This window comes from Pipra filicauda, unplaced genomic scaffold (genome assembly GCF_003945595.2).
Source record: "Pipra filicauda isolate LSUMZ 115617 unplaced genomic scaffold, ASM394559v2 scaffold175_size1500280_pilon, whole genome shotgun sequence".
NCBI lineage: Eukaryota > Metazoa > Chordata > Aves > Passeriformes > Pipridae > Pipra > Pipra filicauda.
The window spans coordinates 1,299,867-1,318,857 of record NW_024104273.1 but is presented as its reverse complement, the minus strand read 5'-3'; the positions used below and the strand labels follow the sequence as shown (position 1 = coordinate 1,318,857).

Below are 18,991 nucleotides of genomic sequence, written 5' to 3'. Positions count from 1 at the left end.
GCTTGAAACATGGGTAAAAATGAAACACAGTGTCTTTTTCAGATGCTGGAAACCTTACGCTTGGAACGATTTCTGCTCTGGAATGTCTGTAATATATTGAAACCTTAATACCATACTAATTGGTACCTTACTAATTAGCTCGTGACAAGAATTTTAATTAGATGCGCAGTAGGTGTTCTCCTTACCTGCAATGGAGGAGCTATTTCCTGGGGAGAAAAATGAAGGGAAAAAGATAGTGGAAGGGATCCATAGAAGACAAATATAATCTATTCCCTACTATGAGAAAAGTATACATTAATTATTATTTTTCAAAATTATGTCTCTGGCAATTTATTCTGTTTTTTAAAGTTTGCTTTCTGATTTGCTCTTTTCCCCTGACTTGATGTGCTCTGAGCAAAATAAAAAATATTGGAACATGATTGTAGTAAATTATGCTCAGGGCCAGCCCCAGGGACTGAGCTGAACTCATCCCAGGCTCAAAGCGTGAGTCTCTGTAGTCTGAGTTACAGAGCAGAGCTATGTACCTGTGAGCTGGATCACAGGGAACAGGGCTGGAAAGAGAGATACCCAGCGCCATGACCAACAGCATTAGCTGAGCCTGGGCTGTAGCACATTCTAAAGTTAAAAATGCATGTGAAAAACTTGGAAGACACGGTCGAGTGAATTCTTGTCAATGGCGACTCGAAAGTAACAATGCTGATGAGCATCATCTATTATTTTTCTTCTATCGGGAAAAGGTGTGAAGGAGGAATAGAAGGTATCTATCTGAAAATACTGCCACCCCTAATGTTCTGGTTAGCTTAATGGCATTTACCTTGTTGCAGAAGATTTTAGTATTGTCATTTGGGATGAAGGCTACTTGAAAATCTGCAAAAATATCTAGTGCCAGAAGAGTCTTAAAAATATAAATACAAAGTTTCTTCTCTCTCCAAGGAAGCCTGAGTTGTGTGTTTATAAATATAAAGTTATTTATCAGGCCTGGTAATCCTCATAAGCCCCATCAGTGAAAAGGGTGATTCAATTTCAGAAGATAAGGGGACATTCTGAAAAATGATGATCAAGTCCAGGGAACATTTTTATAAAGGGAGATAAAATCAGTGAAAGTAAAGGGAAGATGAAGTGCAAAAAAGAGAAAACCAGTTAAAGATTTTTTTAGCCCACTGAAAGGACACTTTAGGAATGGACTGTCTGAAGGAAGTGGAGAACTTGCTGTACAATTTGCATGATTTGAAAAGTACCTTTTTTACTTAATTTTGACTGGGAAAATTCTTCTGCATGGTGAGTAAGCCACATTCCAGTGGATGCTCTGTAGATATCTAAAACCAATAGCTAAGGAATATTTTTCTCCAAATGGCAGTATGAGGGAAGTGAGAATAAAGTTGCTTTTGATAAAGTTTTCAATTAAGTTTGTGGCAGTCGCTGTGAGACAGTGATTGTTTTATGAATGATGGAGAACAATGGTGAAATGAAAACAGCAAATTATTAAATGGAGAAAAATCTGTAAGATTTAAGTGTAAATTGTATCAAGAAACCTAAAGAAGAGGATGTAATCCTTGTATCAAAATGAAATTAACCCAATCTCAGTCAAATAATATGAGTAGTATGCAGTCTGAAAACAAGCTGCACATCGTAGAATAATTCTGAATGTAGGACGTGTCAGAGAAAATTATGATGGCCTATGACCAACTCTACAAATAATCAGTGTTAATTTAAAATTGTATTTTAGTTGAGTATTCACTCAACTGCCCTGCCTGGTAAAAGATACAATCTTTTCAAAGAGCTTTATTAACTCACCTTTCCTACAAGATCTGGTTGTTTGCCATGGCAAATTTGACACCTAGTATTAGTGAAATTACATTATTTTTAATTTTTTATGGGCAGAGATTTAAGGCTGATTCATGTAAAAAATATATTACTTCTTGCTGTCTAATTAGGATGCTGGTTGGGTCTGGCATATCTTGATGTGTATTTTGTTTAGCAGGTAGGTGTGAGTCTTCCCTGACACCTCCAAGCTAGCAAGACACCAGCTACCTCCAGATCAGAGGCTGTGTGACCACTTCTGTAAAGCACTATGCTGAGAGCTGTTGTCTCTGCAGAAAGGCAGGATATGTTAGTTCAGAGTTAATGCCATGCTACACACATCCATATCACTCCTGGCCGAATGAGAGCATAAGGGTGAACTTGAATATCCCTGCAGAGAGGCTGCAGCCATACCTTTTGTCCCCTTCCTAGTGGGACTGCTGCTCACATCACAAAATGTCCACCAAAGATAGCACTTTAGCAGAGTCTTTATCAGTACTCTGAGAATTGAATAGGCTATTTGGAAAAAGTAATTATAATGTCCCACCACTTCATTTGATCAGTGCATTTTGAAAGGGGAAAAAAACCTGCACACAGCAAAACACCTCTTATGTGATTTCCTTTCTTTCTTTGAGAAATAAAAGGAAGCTGGTTTTCTATCTTTTGTTCTTTGGTGATGGTACACTTAAGCATCCAGTACTTTTATCCTTCCTGTTGAATGCATATGGGGGTTTGCTATGGGATGTGGTGCAATATTTTTGATTGCAGGCTTCTACAGAGCATATCCTTTATAATCCAGGTAGTTTGATGTTATTTTACACAGTCTGGTTGATATGAGGATGTAGATTAACATGTGGGTCAGAAGCCCTAACCAGACTTGGCAGGGAGGAAGGGATATTGGTTCGCCAGAGTGATTACCCATAGGAAGTGGTGATGCTGACGCTAGTGCTGCTATAAATGTTTATCTTTACTCTGAAGGCTTTAGTCTTTTATGGTTTGAATGCTGGCTGTGAAGAAAGCTGTCTCGTTTCTCTATGCTCCATCCAGCAGTAGTGCTCTTCAAAATATTCAGAACATTTTTATATCTGAAAACTGAAGGAAAATATATTCTTACTTCTGAGCCTTTTGCTGAAAGTCATTTAATTGGCGATACGGGTCTTGAATTTGAATGAATATTTGGAGCATGTTTGCTTGAGTAAATAGAGGGTATTTTGTTGTGGAGTAGAGATTTAGTTGCTGTTGTTTGGGATTTTTTGTCTCCTCCACTCAGAATTGGCTAGAAAGTCATTTTCTAGACTATAAAATAATATCCAAATATTTTATGATTTTTTTCTCTCTTACATAATTTAAACTGAAGATTCCTTATTTAAGAAAACATAAAATGAATTTCAGAGCTTGTATTATGTAAGCCAGTTAGTTACATCAAGCAGAAAAACTGAACACTGCCTTTGGGAGAGAGGGGCGGGGGGAGAACAAATGCTGGAAAGCAGAGTCTAGGGAATGGAGGACAATTTGGGGACCAGGTTCTTCACAAACCACGCCACAGGGAGGCTGGCAAAAGGCATTGGGTACACATGGAGCACCAGTCAACCTCAAAGGTTCTTCAGGATCGATTTTGGATGCTTATGTACGTATGTTCAGTCTGGGAATAATACTTAATGTTTTCATATGATTTTGTCTTCCAGAATGATTGAAGATTGTGGGAAAAGAGGAAATACCATGGCAGAAAGAAGGCAGCTGTTTGCAGAAATGCGTAAGTACTTCCTAGAAATGTTTTGCTGTGATAGACCAAGCCAGTTGCTATGCAGTGTCAGTAAAGTTTATGCAGGCTTTCCACCTCAAATCTCCATTGCACAAATGATTTAATATTGTGAGACCAAAACTGCATGAAAATGGGCTAATTTGGCCAAACAGGAAAAAGGGATTTTCTACATCAGATTTTCTTGATGGTATTATTTTAGTCAGTAGCTTCTTGAGACGAAGATGCTGCAATACACAGGTAGCAATGAAGAGGGATAAAGGTCTCCAAAAGACTACATCTTTTATTTGGGGTATCTGTAGTGGGTTGATCCTTGCCAGCTGCTTAGGACCCACATGAACAGTTGCTCAATCCCCAGCCATCCCCCAGTGGGATGGGAAAGAATATAGGGAGAGCAAAAGCAATCAAACTCGTGGCTTGGGATAAAGATAGTTGAATGACAGGGAAGGAAAAAAATTACAAAAAACCTCAAGAACAAGCGATGCAAAGGTGGTCATTCACCACCTCCCAAAAGCACACTGATCCCCAGCTAGTCATCGAGCAGTGTCTGCCTTGGAAGACAAAACTCCCCACCCCATCTTTCCCTACCCCAGTTTTATGGTTGAGCATGACGTTATATGACTGTACTTTTGACCAGGTGAGGCCATCTGTCCTTGCTATGTCCCCTCCAACTTCTTGCCCATCCCCAGACAACTCTAGGAGGGGACAAAATAGGAGAAAAAAAGGCGTGGGTGCTGTGCAAGCACTATTCAGCAGTAGCTAAAACAGCAGTGTGTTATGAACTCTTTTTTAGCCACAAATCTAAAACACAGCACCATGCAGACTGCTATAAAGAAAGTTAACTGCATCCCAGCCAGACACACAGTACAGGGACTCAAGGATTTCATACCCCACTTCAGCATATTATTTATAGTTTCTAGTGAAGCTCCGTGCTCCCTTTAGAATAGTGTGTGAGAGATGTACCAACAATACTCCTGCACTTCTCCTGACAGCCATCTCTTATTTCTCTTATAACCAATGCACCATTTCTCAAGGAAATTCTATTACACATGAAGTTTGAGACTGTCACTCTGTTTCTAGATCTAATGGAGTTTTGTCTGTAATTACTAAGCTTCCTATTGTTTATCCCCTGCAATGTAGAAACAGTGACATGACATCTCCCTCATCTTTGGTGGGAGACTGCAGATGAGCATTGCTGGGACTTGAGTTACTGTGCATACAGAAAGGCCAGGTCTGTGCTGGTGAATTGGATGTGCTCAGGACTGTTCTCCAGGAGTGAGCCCTACACCTGAGCTCCTGAGCTCTCCAAATGAAAGACTTCTCATTCAGATGGCCTACTGAGAGAACTGTCTTGTCCCATTCCACTGTGTCCACTAGCTCTGTTGTGCCCTTTAATTATTTTAGTATCCTACAGGGCTTACTGTTGTAACTCAAATGAGTATTTCTCACTGATCTCTCTGGTGATTAGTGACAGGACCTGAGGGAATGGAATTAAGCTGTGTCAGGGGAGGTCTAGCTTGGATATTAGCAAAAGTTTCTTTACCCAGAGCATGGTTGGGCATTGGAACAAGCTCCCTAGGAAAGTGGTCACAGCACCAAGCCTGACAGAGTTCAAGAAGCATTTGGACAATACTCTCAAGCATATGGTGTGATTTTTTTGATTTTTGCAGGGCCAGGTGTTGGACTCAATGATTCTCGTGTATCCCTTCCAACTCAGAATATTCTATGATTCACTTGTCTCTTGTGTACAACTTCTTGGACCAGTGGAGGAAAGGGATGTTCTTTGGCCAGAATAAAAAATGGATTTGTCCATTATGAGAACAAACGATAATTTTAATTAGAATTATAGAGGGGACCTGAGCTTTTATCAGCTAAAGTCAATGGCACAACTACCATTAACTTCAATTACTTTGAAATATTCCTAAAATGCTTAAGACACTGCTGTAAGGATTTATGGTTTGTTCCCACAGTTTTGAAGGCTGTTTTAATGTTGGGTTGTTTTGGAGGAGTTAAGGAGGTGTTGCAAAAATCAGCGGTGGGAGGCAGAGGAAGGACTGTTTTCCCGTACTGTACATGAGTAGTTATAGTCTACTATTTTTTCTTACACGTTTTAGTATTTTGACATATTTACTTGAGTCTGGGTTATCTCACGTGTGCTTCCCTTTTCTGTTTGCCTGCCTCCGTTCCTCCACTGTTCCAACTAGGTTAAAAGAGGGGAAAATATTAAGTCTTTGTGAAAAACTAAATGTATTTTAGGCAAAGAAATAAATGTCCATATTCATGAAACTCTGAACTTTGCATTTTGAGAGTCCCTTGAATTTCTCTGTATGTAAAGGTTGTGCTTCACTGAAAGAGAAGTTCACCCTGAGGTTGCATTCAGGTGCCCTCATCTGTGTGCAAGCCCACACTTTAACAAGTTTAACAAAAATCATGTGCTCCAAACGTCCTACGTACTGCGGGCCATGTGAAGTTTCTTAACGTTATGACAGACATAAGCATATGGTAAAAAGTTAAAACTCACAAGCTGCCAATATCAGAGGAAGAAAATTCATAATATAAAGATCTTTTCCAGTGTTTTAGGTTCTTGCAGTTGCATCTGCAAGCCTGTGATTAAAACCCTGCTATGCTTTTAGAAAGTGGGTCATGTTCCAGACTACACAAGACAGGGGGGGAAAATTTTAAGAAGAAAAAAAAAAATCCAACTTTTCCTGCCTTTTTAAGTGAGAAATTTGTCCTTAACAAGGAACAGAAGGATTTGACTCTGACTTTCTGACTTTAAATTCGGGCCACTGTGATTTTCCCTGTATTTTGAGAGATTCAGTTCAACTTTTTTGTTTACTTTCATTCAGAAGAGGCACATTTCTAGTTCCAAAGTACAAACCTTTGTGAATTAGTATCGTAATCATCATCTTCTTCTGTAGAGTTGAATTGTGTCTTACAACTCAAAATGCCCTATTGGGACGTTAAATCACTAGGTCTTAGTCTTACCTTAGTCTTACCTGACATGCTCTGGTATATCCAGACTGATGAAGAGTTCAGGATGTACATCACTGTTGTGCTGCCGTCACATGTTATCCAGCAAGAAAACAACAGCCAAAGCTTGCAGTGTTTCCCTTTGTTATTTTTGCAAACTGCAAATAGTGTTACATGACATGATCATATTCAAAGAATACAGAGTGAAGCACTGCCTGCAGGCAGAAGGAAGGAAAAGCCACTGACAATACTGAAGGGAAGTGACAAATCCAGTGTCTTGTTTGCCATGCTCAGTCCCACATATCTTTCCACTTGTTTTTCAGGACTCTCCATGTAAGTGATGTCACTTTTCTACAGAAGTTATTTAACAAATAGATCTCTGACTGTGGCAAAATGTGAATCATGATAAAATTAAATTGCTAGTTCCAGGGATTTATCAGCAACACTAATCCGCAAATAGTATCAAAATGATACCATCCACCGTGTGTGCAAATATTAAAAAAAAAAGCTACATTATTGTCTACAAATTAATTTATTTAGTATTAATATTGCAACTCAAAAACTCAATGAGCTAGAGTCTCCTTTGCTTTGACTCTTTAAATCTTTTTAAAAGGTTGAAGGAGCCTTTTATAAAGGAGCTTTGGAAACTTTCTAGTAACTTTCACTAAAGTTAAGAGGGAAAAAGTTATATGCATTTTACTCATCTGTCCTATTAAAAAGGAAAGTCTTACTGTTGTAAGCACTATCTTCCCCTTTACCAGTAAAGAAATTTTCCAAAAGCTGTCAGTGAGATATTAATGGAGAAGAGAAAACCTTGTATAATTTTAACAATAAAGCACAAAAATAGTTCCCTGACCTGATGGTAAGTAGTTAAGGGTAATTTCTCCCAGGAGCAGTTGTTGTAAGACAGCTAACTGGCAAAAGGGAGCAGCTGGGAGCCCTGGGAAGATGGTGTGGGAGAATCTGGTCAGGAAAACAGTAGAATCTGGGTAGAGGGGAGAGTATCATTCTCATTTTCATCTTGTAGGTCAGAGCACATTTGAAAAATTTGAGTCCAAAGGATGACAGGTTGTTTAAGAAGGTGTGGGTGAAAAAGGCAGAATGGAAGCTTTGGACAAGGCTTATCAGGGAAGCCCTTCCCCTGAGTCACAAGGTGCAGAAAGGAACCCCTCACTTTCTAATCTCCTTCTCGGAGAGGCATCTGGATACAGCTGGATCCAATCCTAGTCCCAGATTTAGGCAGTGGTTTATGTCTAAAGGATTATATAGGTGTAATTGAACCTTTATATGACTTTGTCCTGCAGGATTAAGGATGGCAAAACAAATAAATTTATGTGAATAAAATAAATACTTATTTAAATTTATTACAATGATAATAATTAGACTAAAATACTTTAATCAAAATTATTTACCATACAATATAGATAGTTATAACTATTAATGTAGGGTACTGTTAAATAAATAATTTCAAAGCTAGCTTAATAGTTAGTAAGTAGAGATTGTTACTCACCCATACCAACAACCGTGGGCAAATCTCTTTCACTTGGCCTCGAGGAGTAACTTTGAGGCATCCGTCCTCAAGGGAGGAATCTACACACACACCTCCAGAAGGAATATGTTAGAAGTCCCTGCCATTAAAAAGTAAGACTGAGCTTTTGTAGTACAAAGTGATTGACGGTCAATCAAATGTTTCTAGGCTACCTGTGCCGGCTCAGCAGCCTTTAGCTCAGCAATTTAAGATAAGTTATCAGTTCTATGACTTGTTGCTTCCTTTATTGGGAACTTTTTTTGCCACATCCTCACCAGTGTCAGTTTCTGTCAGGAGACCCTGTTTTTCACATCCTCAGAATGTTTAATTTTGGGATTGTGGAGTCAGCCTGGTCTCAGCATTCTTCAACAACCAAAAGCAGCGTGATCCTCCTTCTCCATCCATCACTGATAACTTTTGCAAATAGGAGAAAGTTCAAGCTGCTTTACCCCCACTTAGGCAGAGCATCCTGCTACAGATGCCGACATGGCCACATGTACAGCAGTACAGCTGAGTCGAATCATGTCAAGAAGAATCTTAAAGAGAGCATTTAGGAGGCTTGTGTAAAAGCTAGAGCATATTTCACTCCACTTCTTTTACATCATGACTGTACCTTGTTTGGATATGTTTGACGGACACTGTGCCACATTCTGCCCCCATCCAGGTCACTCTGTGTGGTGGTTGTATGAGAGGTAGCTACCAACTAGTTTGTACCCATCTCCAGGACAGATGCTTTTGCAAATTTTACCAGATCTTGAAGTTGCAGCAGGCAAGGCCAAACTGTCTGAAGCAGAGAGCTTGAGTTCTCCCTTGCAGAGAATAAACCTCTGGAAAATGGAGAAAGTCCTTGCACCCTTTGCATTATTTTTGCCCCCTTCTGCAGATAGCCATAAGCCTTTATGTTATGGCATGGTATTTTTTCTGATTTGGTTTGCTGGCAATACCTTGTTCTGATCTGGCATGTCAGCTAAAGATACTTGTTTTGAGCTTTTTTGTTAAATATTAAAATTAGAATGAGTTTTTGCCTGTTGGAGCTGTTGGAGCCTGGCCAGCGTGTCTTTTAGCCTGCAGCTTGGCCAGATTGTTCTTCAAAGTGACAGACACAGTGGGCTGACTATTCCTTGCCTTCCTTTATAAAAGTCTTTTAACACTGTAGCTCTTGACATTCCCCTTCTCATTCCTCACTCCTCTCTACTCTCTCTGTGAAGGAGAGAGCCTTGAAAATTGTTAAAGAGAGTCAGCTCATGTGTCCTCTTTGTTCTCTGGCTTCCCTGCTAGCAAAGATACGCACAGGTCATATTCCATACAAATGTCACCGTTATTCTCTTCCACTAGGGGCTCAGGATCTGGATCGCATTCGTTTGTCCACCTACCGAACAGCATGCAAGCTTAGATTTGTTCAGAAGAAATGCAACTGTAAGTATGTCAGCACTTCTTTGACCTACCGTTGTTGTAACTTCCCTAGTCTGATCACTGACCCCGTTGCATCTCCCTGGGCAGTCCTTGGCCTTCACTCAGTCCAGGATGCAGGACATAGCTGTCCTTCTTGTTTGGATATTCTTGGCTGCATGCAACAAATATCAGAGTGTTAGATTTTAAATACTAAGCTCTTTATATAAGGAACTTGGCCTTAAACATGCCAGTGATTCAGTCATAGAATGGTGGGTCAGGATGCAGGACATAGCTTTAATTAATAAGTATGTTAACTACATTCTCCAATTTTCTTGTAAAATTGGATATTCTTGCAAGATCCTGCAAATTAAATGCTTTTATAGAAGCTCCACGAGAAGAAGTGGTCGTTCCAGTCCTGGTGTATTTGGGGTGCAGCAAAGTAAGTGCTGTGTCAGTCACAAGGCCAGCTAGATGCTGCTTTTCTGAGAGGGTGAACCTGCTTGTAATCTCTGTGTGTCTGCCCTCCTCCTTCTAGGTTTTATTGTTGAGAAATTTCCCACTTGATTAGTGACTTTTTTAACTTTTCTTCTGAGATTCAGTCTTTCTTCCTTTACAGCTGTAGTTTCTATTAGCACAGTCATGTATTGTAGACTTTAAAGAGGAAATACATATAAAATCTGTAATGGAGTGTATCCTTTCTTCTCCATCCAAATACTTAGAAGGGCAGGTTTGGATTTATGTGTTTTACCAGACCTTTCCACACCAAGTTAAAAAAGAAAAAATCCTAATCAGAGGAACTCTTGTCGGTAGTAGCAGCAGAGAGGGGACTAACACAGAGAAAACAAGTGGGTTTTAGTCTTCATAGCTGGACTAGAATGGCAACCTGGCTATGCTTGTGCTACAACTCAGTGGTAAGTATGTTAAGAAATGCTCACTGCTGATAGAGATTAACCCCCCTGGAGAGAATTCCTGGTTTTGGGGTTACATGTGTCTGCATTACAGAAATGTTTAGCTTATGCTGTCCAAACATACTGGAAAGGCCAAGTTGTGATGGAAAAGATTTTGGATAGTATTTAGCCACAGAGCTGATTGGTCGATCACTTCTGCAGCATTCTCATATTTTTCATAGGTGTTTAGCTGAAGTATTAATTGAAGGATTAGTATCACATTATAAGCAAGCTGCCAGACGCAAAACCCAGGGGGGCTTTAGTACCTGCCCAGCAGCTGGCTTCTCCCATTCGGGAGCAAATGTGTTGAAAGACACTATTATGTTGCATTCAGTTGTTTATTTTTTTAATTTTATGTTTAGGAGGATGACATTTTCACTTCATTTTCATGGTAACAGAATACAGTAGTCTGAGGTGACAAAAGTATCTAATTAAGTTGACAGTGATAGCAAAGTCTGTATGCAACTGTATGCAAAGCAAATGAAAAAACCTAGGGGCTAATAATGGTCTCGTTGGGAGTGGCTGGCTGGCTAAAAATACTGGTTGTCAATCTTAACTTTGTGCCTCTTATTTATCAACTGTGATCTGCTTTTGTGGAACTGTTGGTTCTCTTCATAAAGAGTCAGTACAGATGCTCTTCGGTTCGCCAGCTTGTGCCAAGTCACTTGTGGACAGCGCTTGCCTTCTGGTCGCCATTGATAGCCTAGGAGAAGTTATTTGCTGGTCTTGTTTCCAGACTTATACTGTATCAGTCTCTTCTGACGAAAAAAAAAAAGGACAAACTTATAATCCTAATAATTAGATTCTGTGCAATTTAAGAAATAATGCCTGTTACTCTGGAAGGGCTGAATTGCATCTTTTCACCATCACGTGAAGTTTTCTCCTGATTGTTTTGGGTAGACTGCTACTCTCCTGGATGGCTTTCTCTTATCCATGGGAATTCATTCACCTGACAAGTATTCAAGCAACGGCTGTCCAAGAAAGAGCTTTTAAACATAGAGCCATTGAACTGAGCACTGCCCTCGAAATGGTTAATATTAGACCTCTGACTCATGTCAACTACTGTTGTGGGGGTTTTTCCCTTACAGAAATTATGCATTATGCACCACCCAATAGCAAGTTCATGAGAAAAAAAAAAGGGGGGGACATGGAAAAAATAACCTTTCTGCTGCATCTGAGCTGCTTCATTTAGGGTAGAATATAATAAGAAAAAGCTCAAAGACAGTTCTGCTCCACTCTTCTTTGAGCTGTGCTCTCCTGCCCTGCCCTGGCACACTGGCCCAGACTTACTAGGGAAAAATTGCTTGGAAAGAGTGTATTTGAGGGGTTCTTTTAAAGAGCTAACTTAACAAACTGCAGAAAGCTGCTCTTGTCTAAAGGCTGAAGGTGTACGAGGATGGAAGCAGAGAGCTGCTTTGAGGGCCAGAAGTATTTGTTCCAAGGAAAGCAGAGCAGAGGTTTTATTAGCACCGTCTTTTTTACCCAAAGGTGTCCATTAGCATGGACAGTCATGGGATTTCACTTAAGAGGCAGCTACACTTATCACACACAGTGCACTGTTTGTTTCTGCCGTCTTTAGTGCAGACACAGACACAGGTTCAACTCCTGGCCTCCCTTTGTGAATTATTCTCTCAGTACAAAAGTTCTTTTTGCTGAAACCTTCAGCAGCAGGCTGGGTTTTACTGGTGAAATAGGCAGCGTGCAATAGGTAAAAGTGCTTTCATATTCTAAGAATGTTTCTCCTGAAGCTAGTTAAACTATCTGCATAAAGATTATAGAGAATGTGCTAGTTTACCACCATTTACCAAAATACCACTACAAATGTTGCACTTTGAGTACTAACACTGTTTATCAAATTAATTGCTCTGGAATTATTTAATTTTCATAAGAGGAAGACTGCTTTGTAGATATTTAGCCAACAGTCTTCAAAATTGCAAATACATGTCTTTCTGATAATTATATAAAACTTTAGGGAAAGTACTCTGTGAAAAGTATTTCTTTTATAAAAATCTCTCTGAGCATTTTAAAGCAAACAGTTTAAATGCAATCATCAAAGTGTGAAAAATCATTATCACTCATTGCAATTATTTGTCAAACAGGATATAATTTAATCCAGTCAACCTCATTCTTCAGAAAAGCAAGAAATTCTTAAGAACTCAGAAAATAAATAAATTTGAAAAAGCTCTGATGTTATCTTTCAAAGAATAATTCCTGCAAATTAAAGCATTCCTCTTTGCCTAAATTAACTCTACAAATAAATAACAGTAACATTTACAAATTATTGTTAGCACACCTCTGAATCTGCTAAGTGCCCAAATGTGGAATGCAATATGTGACAAAAATCCTCAAAGCAGGAGACTCACAAAATTCTGAATGCAGAAATCTTAGACACTGGGAAACTTTGTTAATGCACCATGAATATAAACTAATTTTATGCTTCTTATTTCTGCTGACAATTTCTAAAATTGGAAATAATGAAAAGAGGAACTCTGCAGGTGATGTAGGTACCTTTGAGGATGTGGTGGGTATAGAAAGAGATAATTGCAGCCTATTTGTTTATTACTTTGCAGAACTCCTGTAGCAAGAGACCTGTTGCAATAGTAATAGTCTTCTCTTAGTTATAATATAATAACATGAGATGTAGATACCTCTTGTGTAAAAAAAAAAGGAAAAAAACCCAAAGAAGTACTAAAGAAGTCTTGAGAAGATCTTGAGATTTGGGCATGAATAGTTCCAAATGAATGGCAAGAGTGGTGGACAGGTGGACCCTGGAGAAAACACTGCTGGTGGTTATGTCATCTTGAGATCCCAGATTGTAAAGCTGGGAGTGTGTGAGCTGACTGGCTGTTTTACTGGATGATGGTGTTGGATATAATCTTGGAAACAGTAGCACCCTAATAATTTGAGGTTAAATTTCATTATTTGGGGTAATAAAAGCAGATAGGAAGCAGATACAGAGACCTGATCAAACATGCTACATGTTTATTCTGGTCTGTACAGTACAAATTGTGCAAAATGGGAATAACTGACTTCATCATCTAAATTTTCTAAATGTGCTTTAAAGGCAGTCCTAAATAGCACACACTTCAAGAATCAAGGAGGGTGAGCTACAGGTGAGCACTGTGAGGTCTGAAACAGTCACAGAACTTGAAAACCTATGAACCAATATAGCTCTGACCAAGTCAAACATTAGGGTATTGTCCTTCACTTTACCTCCAGTGCATCAGAACGGGTTTTGGAGCACCCAGTGTAGATTCTCACCATACATACTGCCACTCAGCTCCCCTTTCCACCAGGAAAATGCCATCTTGACAAGGTTGATTTGCAGCTATTTGTCCATGATATCCAGACAGAGAAGTACCATAGACTTTCCTAAAACAAGGCACAAAGGACCAGTGACAGCAGTTGGACATCTCTTGACATTCACCAGTATTCAGGAACCACCAAAACCAACAATTTATAGTTTTCCCCAGTGATCATTGTGCAGTTGATTTATTTTAATATTTGGGTTTCGGTGAATTTATTAACAAGCTGAGATGAAATACCATGTTCATATGCAAATTCCCTCTGGGCTATGGTGACAGCAGGAGTAGGACATAACACTGTATCATAATCAAAACCATTATACCATTAAACATCATTCACTAATATAGAACTGTATGGCTGGAAAACTACTGCTGTCCTTGATGAACTATCCCGAATGTGTTGTGAGATTATTCTGTGACTCTGGCTGCAAAAGCAAATTTTATTGTTTTCCTTAAATCAGAATAAATCATTGGCAGTTGAAAATGTGAATCAAAAGCTGTGCTAGTGATAGTAATATGTACCTTAATTAATACAAACAAAAAGGGAGCTTGTTTCCCTGCCAGTTTAATCTCAACACCTTGGAGTTTTGGTGTCTTTGTTTCTCCTTTTAATATTGCTTAGTGTGAGTGATTTTAAAATTTTTTTTTAAATTCTTTCAGCCTATCCAAGTTGTAGTACAGCTACATAGAGAGCGCAACTGCCATGACTATGATGGAAACCTTGTGTATGTCCAATCCAGTGTCCTCTACCTCCATCTGCTCTTCATCCTGCCTCCACTGGGCTTAAGTAGTCACAGCTGAGGCATGTAGGCATGTCAACTTAATTTCTATATGTGCTTTTGAGTTCCTCCCTGATCTGATCTGCCTTTTTACATTTGTGTTAAGTTAGAATTAATTTCTCCCCTTCTGAAATATAATAATTTTCTAGTGAAAATGAATGACAGTTATTGTAAATACATTATGCTTTTCTTAAAGCTCTTTTCTGTCTGTACTGTTATACCTCCTGTAATACTACAGGATGCTTCTGAAAATGCTTTTGTCCTAGAAACTGACAATTTGTGTATGAAATGATGAGTTCAGACTGTATGAGCTACTGGCCCCCATCATGATGGCAAGCACTTTTTGAAAACTTATTTGATTAAACCTAAATAAAATTACTAGGGTTTGGGATTTGATTTTATTTTTTCTATACTGGGCTGACACCTAAAATGTCATTTTATTCCATCCCATTCAACATACCATTCACCACAAAATGAAAAGTAACAATATCTGCTACTTGTAGTAAAAGGAAAGGATAAGAAAGTCTTGATTCCACACTGGAAATGGTGCTGTGACCTTTGTGTTATCCAGGGACTGAGGAAGTCAACAGGAGATCCAGGTTCAACTTTCTCCTGCATGACAAAATCTACACTGATCTTACGTATCTGAAAGAGTTCCCTAAACGCAAAGCTAGAGGATATTCACAAGTGTTCCAGTCTGTCCTGTTGATGTTTAACCACCAAATCTTTCATCTTTACATGTTGATTGATTTAGGAACATATAACTACTTCTCTTTACTTAAACGAGACCTCTTGCCAGTGTAGTATAAAGACATTCTTCCTTTGACTCACTGAGTATTTATTTTCTCAAACGTGAAACGGAGTGCACAAGAAATGTGTAGAGGTGTCAGTATCCATGAAGATCCCTGCCATGGAGGGAGGCATTCATTGTCACCATCCTGCCTTTTACTTCTCAAGGACGGTATACGCAATTTTGTGCTTACCCTTCTCTTTTTTTCCTCTCTCAGGAGGACCATCAGAAACAGAGCCACCAAATTGTCATAATGGCAGAATTGTGTAGATTAAATAATTTAATCCTTCATCACTGTAGGTTTCCATGGTTAGTGCTCTGTTTTCATTGTTGGGTTTTATCATGTTTTTCATTCTATCTTGGAAGCAATAAAGTACGAGAGAGGTTCAGACTGGATCACAGAGCAATCAAACTGAATGACAAGCAGTGTTGCCTACTTGAGAAGTGCAAAAGGTCTGCTTGACCACAATTTGAAACAATCTGCCCCTTGAATTTGCGATCATGGCATTCTCATATTCTTCTAAACCCTCAGCAATCAGTCTTGTATGAAATTTCCTTAAAATCCCGTAATTTGGGAAAAAAATCAGCATTTTGAGTTCTTATTTTTATTCTTCTCTGTTGACGATCTTGGATATTCTATGAGCTGCTTATTATTATTACATAAAGGTAGAGGCTGGAAATATTAGTTGTGTTCTTTGTTTTCTATTTTAACAGAAGCCGAATCTTACATGTTCCCTTGGAGTGAATGACATTATTCACATGGCTCTAAGAGATATAGCTTTAAAAAAAGAAAAAGCACTCTATATTACAGGAGTCATGATACCATTGTGTAAGTTACTAATTTTGGTATCCTGCAGTACTTGAAGAATGGAAAGAGAGAGGAGTTAATGATTTTAAAAACTTTTTTGTTCCTTTGTCTTTACCAGAGACTTAGAGACTAAATGCTCCTGGAACTGCTAATACTGTTCCATATGGGTTTCCAGGCAACTATGGGGAAAGGATGCATATATTATACATTCTGCATTATGCATCAATTATTTAATCAAAAGTTCAAAAGGGCTTGATTTAGCATATTCCCCGCAGACAAATCCTTAGTCTGTAAGTGTTCGCTAACAGCACAATATCCTGAAAATGGGCTCAGATTTTCTTTTTCTTTTAACTGTAAAAGTTTATTAATATGCTTGACAATCATAATGAGAGCTGACATGTAAACTGTATATTTGGCATGTTCATTGACATTCAGCCTTTTCTTCAATGTTAGCATGAACTGTACTGTTCTACTGTAAAAGGGTTGTGGTATCTCAGATGTCCCTGAGTATTTGCTTGTAAAGACAGCCACTGCAAGTCTGTCTCATACATGGTTGAGACAAGAACTACTGGTAGATATTTGCAATTAATTTTAATGTCAAAAAGAGTGAACCAAACAAGGATATCTACCTTAAACTCTTACATTTTCATTTGCTTAAAAATTGATTTTTCAAACATACCCATGATTCCAAGTGGCTCCTGTTAAAAAGAGGAGTTGCAGAAGATTGTCAGCTAATATTATTTTGTCCTTTACAGATAAAAATTACTGAATTGGTTTCCCTTGAGTCAGAAGTTGACAGGCACCTGCACTAGGTCACATCCCAAGTATACCTACATGGTGCCCTCTGCTACATGGGTGGCTCAGCCCTGCCTGGATGCAGACAGCCTTTGTAATTGAATCATAGCTGAAAATGTCTTCTTACTGACTTCCTGAACTCTGTGAAGACTGCCATTCACTGTGCTATTTCTGATGGCTTTCCTGATGCAAGTTTAAGGTTGGACAGTCTGTTCCATTCCCCACTTATGTTTCTGAACATCTGCTACTGGTAACAGGCCTCAGTCAAATTTGTCTGGCAGCCTTTGGCTTAGTTACCCCAAGCCAAAAAGTTTCTTTATCCTAATCACATTGGTCCTCCTAACAGATGCTTCAAACAAAAGAAAATAAATTTCTGTTAACTTAGTAATCTTTTAGACAGTCTAAAAATTGCAAAATATATGAAGACATACTGTTTGACAGAAACAAACCAATACCTTAGCAATCACAGGATCACTGTATTTTATTGTTCTTCAAGTGAGAGTTTTTTCTTCTTTCACCCTCTTGTTTTCCCCTCAGTCTGTAGCTGCGTTTTTTAGTCTCCCTCATAATTTCCCTGTCCTTTCTTTAGCTTCATGTCATTATCTGTGGCATTTGCTTTATCTCTGATTTCTCTGCAACCCTCATTCTCTTGTCTCTCTTTCCTTTTATCCTCTTGGCTCCAAGAACTTTTCTTCAGGCCATCCTTCTGTTACACTTGAGCCTTTGTCCCCTTTTCTTGGGCTGTTCTGATGTGTCCTCTTTGGGTATTTTGCAGGGCCTGCCCTGATATCATGGGAGCACCTCCATAACATGTCAGAGTGCATTAAGCAGAGTAAATTAATCCCATGTTGATCATTCTCTCATTGTTGTTTTTTTCCTATCATATTTATGTGAAAAGGGGGAGAAAAGTAACAAGTCATCTTTGGAGCAGGTATCAGTGAGTTTGGTGATGATGGTCCTTTGTTCCTAAGGGGTTTTGTCTTGAAGCTCTGCATCTCTATTCTGGACTCAAAGCAATAAGTCTTCAGGAGTCATACATGAGCTCAGTCCATACATGTTTTCTGTTGAGACTAAGGGACAGTTTTTATGTCCTTGCCAAAAATTGTTTCCCTGAGAAGATAAGCTGGGCTATTTTGCCCTATCTGTGTATTGTTGCATTGCATTCACAGAATCACAGAATCATTGAGGTTGGAAAAGACCTCTAAGATCATCGAGTCCAATCTTTGAACAAACACTACCTTGTCAACTAGACCATGGCAGAAAGTGCCATGTCCAGTCATTTCTTGAACACCTCCAGGGATGGTTGCTCCCCTGGTCAGACCATTCTAGTGCTTACCAACCCTTTTAGTGAAGAAATTCCTCCTGGTGCTTTGAACTCTTTCTCCATTGCATGTGCTGAGTTGGGAATTTTGCTGATCTTTTTTTTGCCCTGTCCTGGTTTTTACTCTGTCAGTTGGCTCATCTTCATTCCCTTCTCCAGTAACTTTTACAAAAAAGCCCACTGTGGAGCCAGCAGGGACACTGTCTGTGGTGAATGTTCTCGGCAATTATGGGCTTCTTCGGGGTGAAGATGGCAAATAATCCCTAGAAGTGAGGTCAGAATGCAGGACTTGACACCATTTTTATTATAATTCTCTCCTTCTGTACTTCCCAAAGAGTGGTTTTTTCCATGCTCATTTGTTTTCATTTACATCAAAAGTCCAGTTTGTGTAACTCTAACAATATAGATCAAATTCATAACACTCAGAATATTTAAAGGGAGGCTTTAGCTTAGCTGTTACATCATATTTTCACTGCACCTAGTTTTATTTTCTGTAAGTCTTAGTGGAAGATTAGGTGCAGCAAATATCTGGTGTGCTAGGACTAATCGTGAAAATAGAAGATTTTGGCCATAAATATAATTTGCTGCTTTTATAAATGTGAAGAGACTGCACAATATAATGTCTTCAGTGGGTATTATTATTAATACAGTTCTGGGTCACTGCATACACAATGAACATTCAGGGTCATGGCATTGATGTTTGTGATATACAATGGCTTTTCAGAGGCTGTTTTCCTTGTTCTGAATCAAGGCATTCCAAATCTGAATTCAGATTAAATTGTATCTGTGATATT

General features: G+C 38.9%; 1 protein-coding gene across 19 annotated transcripts in view; it reads left to right on the top strand.

The window, feature by feature from the left end:
* DTNA (dystrobrevin alpha) overlaps positions 1-18,991 on the top strand; it is a 227,335-nt gene that overhangs the window by 123,247 nt on the left and 85,097 nt on the right. For 17 of the 19 annotated variants that reach the window (XM_039379767.1, XM_039379769.1, XM_039379770.1 and 14 more), the window contains 2 exons: positions 3,486-3,553; positions 9,396-9,476. In XM_039379767.1, coding sequence (XP_039235701.1) covers positions 3,487-3,553; positions 9,396-9,476 — 148 coding nt within the window. In that variant the 5' untranslated portion in view covers position 3,486. Of the gene's footprint in view, positions 1-3,468; positions 3,554-9,395; positions 9,477-18,991 lie in introns of those variants that run through there. The other 2 variants (XM_039379773.1, XM_039379766.1) reach the window with 1 other exon arrangement.